Raw genomic sequence first — 10,369 nt, 5'->3', positions numbered from 1 at the left:
TGTGTGCTTAAGCTAGGACAAATGTTCGGCACAACATCGAGGGCCGAAGGGCCTGTTCTGTGCTGTATTGTTCTATGTTCTATGTTCTAAGTACTCTATACTCCTGTTAATAAAGCCGAGGATATCGTCTGCTTCACTTGTTGCTCATTACATCTGCTCTGCCACTTTTACTGATCTGTGCACTATACACCCAGATCCTTCTACTCCTGAACTCTACTTTGAATTATACTTCCAAGCATATATTATCTTTTTGCTGGTATTCCTAGCAAAAACAGATCGTAGTTCTCTGCTTTAATTTCCCTGTCAGAAAGTCATGCTGATTTTTTTTTCAAATTCAGTTGCCTGTTTGCAAATAACTACCAATTATATGCTGATATCTGCTTGTAGATTTTCCCCACCACTAAAATTAAACTGACTGGTTCGTATGTGCTGAGCTTATCCTTACAACAAGTTTTTGTTTGTCTTAACAACTGAACAACCTTTTTAACAATAACGTTTGCAATTCACAAGTTTTCTAGCATTTCCCCCTATTGGAATAAAGGGAAGACTAAAATATTAGAGCCATTATCCTTGCAATTTCCACTCCCATTTCTTTCAAAATCTTTGAATGTGTCTCGATTGGTCCCCGTACTGTGTCAACTTTAAGTACCAACAATATATTCAGCACGTCTGCCCAATCAAATTTGACATCTTCTCGTGGCTGAGTTCCAGCTTCTGCCATCATGGCCTAGCTTCATCTCTTTCTCTTTGGTAGAAATAAAGGCAAAATATTCATTTAACAGCCATTTCCCCTTCTTTGAAACAGCGTCTCCTTTTACCACATTTACACTGTATATTTCCAAAGAGGATATTGTGGTACTTATTTATATTGGCTGGCAGTCATTTCTGTGCATCTCTTCTAATTGACACCTCTTTGAAGTTTCGATATTCCCCTTGTTCTTAATTTAATTTCGCATGACACTTTGTCAGAAGCATACGCTTCGGTCCTTATAAATTACTATCTCCTTTGTCATTCAGACAGATATGGACTTGTTTGTTCTATTTTTCCTTTTAGTGAATATACGTTGACTGTATCAGAACCATGTCCTCTGTTCACTTACTCTATTTACCGTCAACCTCTTGATCTGCCTAGCTCTTTCCTTGCGCTATAGATATCCACTCTCAATTAATTGTTTATTTTATAAGTGGGGCAGGTACTGATTTAAAATGTTGTACTGAGGTATGAAGTATATTCCTGGATGAGAGAAAAGACAACATTGCCGTAAATAATGGGTTCTAGTAAGTATGTGCGCAATTAGATATTTTATACGCTGTACAAGTCTGAAAAATTGAATGAAAAAGTACCATCATATACTTCCTATGCTCTGATATATTCTAGTCAATGGGAACGAATTAGTAATACGGCAAAGACGAAGTGCCGAATGTTTTAATGTCACACGAAAGAAAGCTCTGTTGTAGATTTGACTGCAGTAGCTGTAAGTTACGACGAACCAATAATTCATCAGGACTTGATTAAAGTGCACGGCCAAACTAAACTGCATAGTCAGAGGGCGAGAGACTTCGCTGAAGTGTCACTGGCACAACGTGATGCATTTTGTGAAAATTTGAGTAAAAGTGGAACTCCCATTCAGATGACGAAAGTGGTGTTTTAATTACGTTTTATATCAAGAAAAATAGTCTCCCGAGCGTGAGATGAACAGTAGAGGACATAAAGGGCAGATTGAAAGGTCTATGCCCACTTAGTCCAATGATAACATGGATTCACGAGGGCGGAGAAAGCAGCTGACTGATGGTTTTCTTGATATTTTCAATCTTCAAACTTAAAATTCGGTATTTACACGTGTCTGAAAAATTTTCCCCTTTTTTTCTGAAATAAAAGTTGCTAGTTTTCATAGTACATCAACAACTATTCTGGGAATAACAGATAGTTTTCCGAGGTAGGAAGGTCTCAGGACAGTAAGTCAAAAGAGGATTGTACATCAAGTCAAGTGGATTGCACATCCTGTGGTAAATATAAAATCATAACCATACCATGTGTCACAGACAGCACCACTGCAGAAAGAGTGATCATCTGCATACGTTTGTGCTCTGGATTTCAGAACCTGAGCAATAGTTGCGGTCACTGCTGTTCATCTGTGAGACAAAGGACTTTGCGGATACCACATAAAGGAGTTCATCATATGGTTGATTAGCTATGCATAGATAGAGAGGAATGTGTGGTTATCAGGCAGTCAGAAGAAATAATGCTGCTTGATGTGTGGTTCTGTTCGCCGAACTGGGAATTTGTGTTGCAGACGTTTCGTCCCCTGTCTAGGTGACGTCCTCAATGCTTGGGAGCCTCCTGTGGAGCGCTTCTGTGATCTTTCCTCCGGCATTTGTAGTGGTTTGAATCTGCCGCTTCCGGTTGTCAGTTCCAGCTGCTCGTTGCAGTGGTCGGTATATTGGGTCCAGATCGATGTGCTTATTGATTGAATCTGTGGATGAGTGCCATGCCTCTAGGAATTCCCTGGCTGTTCTCTGTTTGGCTTGTCCTATAATAGTAGTGTTGTCCCAGTCGAATTCATGAGGATGTCACCTAGACAGGGAACGAAACGTCTGCAACACAAATTCCGGCGAACAGAACCACAACAACGAGCACCCGAGCTACAAATCTTCTCACAAATTTGAATGCTGCTTGATAATTGGTATTCCATTTCGGAAACTTGTGAGGGTAATGATGCTTCAGTTGAATGCAGCCACAGCCAAACCTACGGCAGAGCAATGGTTATAGGGTATTGCTTATCCAGTGGAGTAAATATCGGATTTTTGGGAATAAACCTGGCACAAGTATGGCATAAGGGACTCAGAACATGCTTCTGAAGGGGGTGGTGCATCCGCTAGAAGTCGTTATCCAAATTGAACAAATGCAGGAGGAGGGTTGATTTCCTGAAGCTAAGCCTCAGTAAGTTAGAAAGGAAATTGAAAAGCAGGCCTTCAAGACCAGGAGTGTCAGTATTTTTCCTTGTACCATGCGCTAGTGTTCATAATAGCAGGGGGATTGCGGATTAAGAACAGTATTGGGGGGAACGAGAACAGATATCTGAATAATTGGGGACAGTTTCTCTTCCTTTTTAACCTGTACAAGCTTGACAGGTTACAACTTAATATCCTCGAAGGAAGATTTTCCAATTTTATTGAAGAATATGTAAGCAACTGATCAGGTGGACATGGGCCTGAGGGGTGAGCCAAAATGTAATGATGTAAAATCTTAATGAAAAGTCAAAACGTTTCTCGGCAGTAGAGAAGACAGGAGAAACAAAGTCAAGTATCTTGTATGCTTCAAAGGGGAAATCAAGTCAAAAGGACAAAGCTAAGCATACTGTCACTGAATGCACGCAACATTTTTAACAAGGTGGATGATCTACAATCAGAAATAGAGATATCTGGTTCTGGCCTAATTATCATTATGGAACACAGGTGAGGTGCCCGAGGACTGCAAGGTTGCTTATGTTGTCCCCCTGTACAAGAAAGGTAGTAGGGATATTCCAGGTAACTACAGACCAGTGAGCCTGACTCAGTGGTGGGAAAGTTGCTGGAGAAGGTACTGAGAGATAAAGTATATTTACATTTGGAAAAGACTGGGCTTATCAGTGATAGGCAACATAGTTTTGTGCGGGGGAGATGGAAGATGCTAGCTATGAAGAGAGGTTTATTAAGTTAGGATTGTTTTCATTAGAAAAAAGGAGATTCAGGAGGGACCTGATTGTGGTCTACAAAATCATGAAGGGTACAGATAGGGTAGATAGAGATAAGCTTTTTATCCCACGGTGAGGGATTCAAAAACGAGAGGTCGCGCGTTCAAGGTGAGAAGTGAAAAGTTTAAAGGGGATATACGTGGCAAGTACTTTACCCAGAGAGTGTTAGGTGCCTGGAATGCATTGTCAGACGAGGTAGTAGAACCAGGCACGGTAGACTCATTTCAGGTGCGTCTGGACAGATGCATGAGAAGGTGAGGAGCAGAGGGTCACAGATGCTTAGGAACTGGGTGATAGGTTTAGACAGTGGATTTGGATCCGCTCAGACTTGCACATTAAAGCAGTGCAGGATGCGTTTTTTTTATATGTTAGGAATGGTTTCCTCGATTAGTATGCTGAGGAACCAACTCGAGAACCAGCTATCTTAGAGCTAGTATAAAATAATGAAAAGGGGCTACTTAACAACTATGTTGTAAAAGATGAGTGATCACAATGTGAGAGAATTTCGCAATATGTTTGAAAGTTAAGTAGTGTATTCTGAAGTATGAGTGTTATATTTCAAGAAGGGAAATTATGAGGGCATCAGCCACAGATTGCCCAAAATCGATAGTCAAAATACGCTATAAGCCATCACAGTTGTAGTCTTTCAAAATGTATGCCATGACTTGGAGCAATTATAAGCCCTTTCAAAGTGCTGAAACACAAAAACGTCAGTCAATTGTGCCTATCAAAGGAAACTCAGATTCCAAACGATTAAATAAAAAAAAACACGTGAATTCCCCGAAAAGAAGCAATTCCGAGGATTTGGAGGGTTTAAAAAAAATACAGCAAAGAAAGGCCTAAAAATATATACGTAAATAGAGAATACATTGAATAGAATGGCTAGAAGGGGAGGAAATACATTGGTGATTATTTTTCAAAATTCTATTGAGAACACAATATCCGTCAAATCTGGCAAAAATTCATACAGGTGGGCCATATAAGCTTCTTATGGCTATGTAAAAAGGAAATGTTTGACAAAAATTCATGTTCTTATATGGTTGTTTAAAAGAACGATAATTTTGATAGGGAATGGAGATATGGCAGAGAAGCTAAATTATTATTTTGTGTCTGTTTTCACTGAGGAAAGTATGATTAATTTTCTAGAGCTAGGGATCAATTGGAGAATATGTATTTGAAGGAACTTAGCATTTGTACTAATATTGCACTGGTGAAAAACAAATTGGGCAGAAAATTGATAAATCCCCTGGACCAAATGTCTAAATCTCACAGGTTTGAACCAGATGGCTATAAGGACAATCGATACATTGGTGATTATCTTTCAAAACTCTATCGATTCTGCAAAACTTCTTGCTGATTAAAGGTAACCAAGATCACTGTGAAGAAGGGAGTGGTAGAGAAAACAGGGAATTAGCGACCCCCGAGCCTTACACCAGAAGTAGAAAAAGTGTTAGGAATATTATACAGGATGGGATGAATAAATATCTGTCTGCTAAAGACCTGATTTGGCACAGTCAGCGTCGATTTTGAAATGGTAAATCGAATATGCGAACTTGTTGTGGTTCCTTAAAAGTGTTACGCACAAAATTCATAAAGGAGATTGGATAGATATAGTATAGCCTGAGAAGGCTTTTGATGATGTTCCCCATTGCAGACTCACTAGAAAGATTAAAGCATATTCGACATGAGTAATGTACCAACAGGAATTAACAAATGGCTAACAGAATGAAAATAAAGTGTAGAAATAAATGGATCTTTTTGCGATGGCAGGTTATAACGAATGTGATACTGCAAGGTTCATTACTTCAGCTCCAGCTGTTCTCAATATTTAGCAACAAGGGATGACCAAATTTAACCTGTACAACTATGCACAAATTACAAACTAGATGGAAATATATGTTGTGAGGAGTATGTAAGGTGGCATCAGGAAGTTTTAGACAGGGTTACTGAATTGGCAAGAACATGGCAGATGCAATGTATTGTCTAAAAAGCGAGGTTATCCATATTGGTAGGAGATACAGATGGCAAAGTATTTATTAAATGGTAAGAGATTGGAAAGTTTAAATAAATAAAACGAGTTAGCTATCCTTGTCAATAAGTAACTGAAGGATAACATATACGTGCAACAAACCTTGGCAAAAGATGGTGGATTGTTAGCCTTTCTTGAAAAGGAATTAACTACAACAGAATTGAAATCATTCCTCAGCTGAATACGAGCTTGAATTTACTGCACCCAGAGTACTGTGTGCACAAAACTGTGCGCACAATTTTGGTCCCCATGTGTCAGAATGAATATGATTTCACCATAACAAGAGTTCATTGAAGGCACCAGACTTGTTGTCGTGATCATGGAATTATATGACAAAGAGAGATTATGCAAATTAGTTTCTAAGAATGAGAGACGATTTAATTGAAATTTACAAAATAAATAAAGGGATAGAGGATAGACACAGATCAGACCCTTTCTTTGACTGGGGAGTTTATATCCTGGAGGTCTAATTTAAAAATAAGGGTGATACGACTTGGATTTGAAGTTAGGAGAGTTTTCGGCTCAAATTATTGTGTAACTTTGGAATTCTTAGGCACGAGGGGCTATGTAGGCTCAACTTTAAGTATATTTGAGATATAAATTGGTAGATTTCTGATTTATTTTATGTTTGTGGCATAAACATAAAGGATCGAGCTAATAACCTTTTCTTGCTTAAGGTGCAGTCAATGGATGACTGACTTCAGAAAGCATGATGTATTAAGAATGGAAGGTGCATCAGTAGAATTGAACTGACAGACCTAATCAGCAATATTGACTTCGTTCCTTCTTATGTCTTTATTTTGTCTCAGCTGATTCACCTGGTTGACCTGAACAAGTTCTTAATTCATTTTGTTTTCTTCTGTGCAACAGATTAAGTAGTCAGAATGCTGAAAATAGTTCAGCTCAATTTTAATTGTGCAATAATAAATGTAAGTCTTGGACGCGGGAGATTTGGCCTTTCAGCTTTAAGAAACGGGTTACGTTCTGATTGGGTGACTCTCAGTGAGCCTTTGTTCACCAATCAGAGGCGGGTATGCGGCTGGGGATCCGGACTGCCCCTTTTCATTACCAACATAGCATTGCGTCTGATCAGAGCAGAATTGGATAGCGGGCAGCTCGGAATGATTTGTGCACAAATCCACTAGCAATTTTAAGTGAAACTAGAAGATTGGAATGAGATAATTCAAGCAATTCGCAAAATGAACATGCCCTTTGTGTATCGTAGGTAACCGATTTTATCGTTCAAAATTATCCAAATATCGTTTAATTGAATATTTTCCGGGCGTCCAAGCACTGAAAAATTGCAATGCATTGACTGGAAATGAGACTTAAAACATGTTGCTTGCTAAAATGCGAGATAGTATGCTGCGTATTATCGTGGAGTCTCGTTTTGGGGCAGATTCATTATTCGATTCCTGAAGAACTGCAAATAGGCGCCTTAGTTGGAAATATCGCAGCCGATTTGGGATTAGATTTAGAGCAGCTCTCGTCTCGCAGTTTGCGGATTTCACCCGGGTCTAGGAAGCTGTATGTGGACGTGAATTTTAAAAATGGAGATTTGTTTGTGAAGGAAAGAATTGATCGCGAAAACCTTTGTGCATCGAGTCTCACTTGTGTATTATCCGTGGATGCTGTGCTTGAACATCCCTTGAATTTGTATCAGGTTGCAGTTGAAATTCTCGATGTAAATGACAATGCTCCCAGTTTTCCAAAAAGCCAGTTCCGCCTCGAAATCTCAGAGGCTGCTGCAACTGGAGCTCGTTTCCGCCTCGAGTCCGCTCATGATCCGGACATTGGAAATAACTCCATACAAACATATCAGCTGCTTCCGAACGATTACTTTACTCTCGATGTACAAATGCACGGCGGGGAAAGAAAGCTACCCGTATTAGTGTTACGGAGACCATTAGATAGAGAAAAAGTGCCGATGCACAGGTTAAATCTCATAGCCAAAGACGGCGGGTTTCCAATAAGGTCAGGTACTGTTCAAGTTGCAATAATAGTCAAAGATGCGAACGACAACGCGCCTGTTTTCCCACAGTCAGTTTATAGAGTCAATGTCTTGGAAGCAGCAACGGTGGGAACTCGAATAATCAGATTAAACGCCACTGACTTGGACTTTGGCAAAAATGGAGAGATAATATACTCGCTCAGTAGCCATAACTCTGACATCGTTCGGGAAGTTTTTGAGGTGGATTCAAAAACTGGCGAAATCAGAGTGAAAGGAAAGTTGGACTATGAAGAAAACAAAGCCTTTGAAATTAACGTTCAAGCAATGGACAAGGGATATGATGGAGTGCCTGGTCACTGTGACGTGCTGGTAACTATTATTGATGTGAATGATAACCCTCCTGAAGTGACGTTGGTGTCTTTGTCCAGTACAGTTTCGGAAGACGTTCCAGTTGGGACTGCGGTCGCTCTGTTCAGTGCAGCAGATAAAGATTCAGGACAAAGTGGGCACGTACAATGTCAAATTTCAGATAGATTGCCATTTAAATTAGATTCATCCTTGAAAAACTATTATAGACTCCTTGTTGAGGATCTACTGGATCGGGAAAATATTTCCAATTATGATATTACATTAAGCTGCACGGATGCAGGAAACCCTCCTCTCACAACGACGAAAACCATCCAAGTAGACGTTTCAGATATAAATGACAATGTGCCACGGTTCTCACAACGTTTTTATACTGCAAATGTCATGGAGAATAACGTTGTTGGAAGCTCCATATTCTCATTGACAGCCTTTGATCCAGATGTAGCTGACAATGCTCGCCTGAAGTATTCTATTCCAGAAACTCGAGTTCAGAACGATTCGGTATCCACTTATGTTTCTATTAGCTCGGACACTGGTGTCATATTTGCTCAGAGACCTTTTGACTACGAGCAAATGAAAAACTTTCAGATGCAAGTTCAGGTCAGGGATTCTGGATCTCCATCGCTAACCAGTAATGTTTCAGTGAATGTTATTATCCTAGATCAGAATGACAATGCCCCCGTCATCGTTCATCCACTAACTGAGTTTGGATCGACAGCAGTAGAGACAATATCCAGGTTTGCAGAGCCAGGATACCTGGTTGCCAAGGTATCAGCAACAGATGCTGATGCCGGTCAGAATGCTCGCCTTTCTTATTCAATTTTTCAGGCTACCCAACATAATCTTTTTACTATTTCATCAAATACTGGGGAAATTTGGACTGCCCGTCGTATTGTCAATACAGATGCTTCCAAACAACGATTAGTGATTGTGGTAAAAGACGCTGGAACGCCACCACTTTCTGCCACAGTGACAATCATCTTATCTATGGTGGGAAAAGATATAGAAACATTTTCCAGCGTCAGCAGCTCGTCTGAAGGTCCAGCTTACACTCCTGATCTGACCTTTACCTTGGTAATATCCTTAGGAACAATTTCTATTGTTTTTCTGATTATTTTGATTGTTCTTGCTATTAAAGTTCATAAAAGCAGGGAAGCTTTAGGTGATCGATACTGTTCCCTTGGCGTCTGTTGCTGCGTTGACAAGAGGAAATCACTGAATGGAATTCAAAAGGCAAGTAGAAACCTACAAATACCCTCGAACTATGTTGAAGTATTTGGAGGTGACCCGCTTTCTCAACGTTTCCGCTACGAGTCATGTTCAACCTTGCAATCAATGAAGACAGACTTCATAACTTCGAACACATTCAGGTCATCCACAGACAATAATTTTAGTCGGAATCAGTCTAACAGAAAGAAAAGCTTGGAAATTATTAACTCGCAAAAATGCAACAACATTGTAAGTAGCGAGGTGAAGTGTTTTTAAGAAAATAATATACTTTTCAGATTTAATTGTAGTGCATATATATAATTACAGAGTCAAAGATGTGCAGCACAGAAACAAACCCTTTGACCCTATTTGTCCATGCTGAACAGATATCCTAAATTAAATTAATCCCATTTGCCAGCACGTGGCAATTATCCCTCTAAACGTTTTCTGTTCATGTACCCATCCAGATGGCTTTTACATGTTGTAATTGTACCAGCCTCCACCACTTCCTCTGGCAGCCAATTCCTTACACGCACCACCCTATGCTTAAAAAGTTGACCCTTAGGTCCTTTTTGCATGTTTTCCCCTCACCCTAAACTATACCCTCTAGTTATGGTCTCCCCCAAGCCCTTGTTTATTTACTCTATCCGTGCCCCTCATGATTTTATAAACCTCTACAATGTCATCCCTCAACCTCTAATGCTGCAGGGAAAAGATCCCCAGTCTATTCAGCCTCTCGCTATACCTCAAACCCTCCAACCTGAGCAACATCCTTGTAAATCTTTTCTGAACACTTTCAAGTTTCATGACATGCTTCCTGTAGGACAGGGACCAGAAATGCACACAATACTTCAAAACTGGCCTAACCAATGCCATGTAAAACCACAACATGAGCTCACATACGCTATACTAATTATTTGGAAGAATTCTAGAATAGAAGTTTTTAATCTGTTACTTTAAGTGAATTATTTCAGTTTTCTTCACAATTTCTAATTCCTGCCAGCATCTTACGTCAATTCTATGAAATTCTCGATTGAAATGTGTTTGCACATTCGCTTGTGACTATTTGCTACTTTTTAA

At 39.7% G+C, this 10,369-nt stretch overlaps 1 protein-coding gene across 1 annotated transcript in view; it reads left to right on the top strand.

The window, feature by feature from the left end:
- The first annotated feature begins 6,852 nt into the window (after window positions 1-6,852).
- The window catches only part of LOC122556967 (protocadherin gamma-A10-like), a 76,238-nt gene continuing 72,721 nt past the window's right edge, over window positions 6,853-10,369 (top strand). Inside the window, 1 exon segment of the mRNA XM_043704201.1 lies at window positions 6,853-9,538. Coding sequence (XP_043560136.1) covers window positions 7,085-9,538 — 2,454 coding nt within the window. The 5' untranslated portion in view covers window positions 6,853-7,084.

This window comes from Chiloscyllium plagiosum, chromosome 14 (genome assembly GCF_004010195.1).
Source record: "Chiloscyllium plagiosum isolate BGI_BamShark_2017 chromosome 14, ASM401019v2, whole genome shotgun sequence".
Classification (NCBI taxonomy): Eukaryota; Metazoa; Chordata; class Chondrichthyes; order Orectolobiformes; family Hemiscylliidae; genus Chiloscyllium; species Chiloscyllium plagiosum.
The sequence above is the reverse complement of the archived record's forward strand: the minus strand, read 5'-3'. Positions and strand labels throughout refer to the sequence as shown.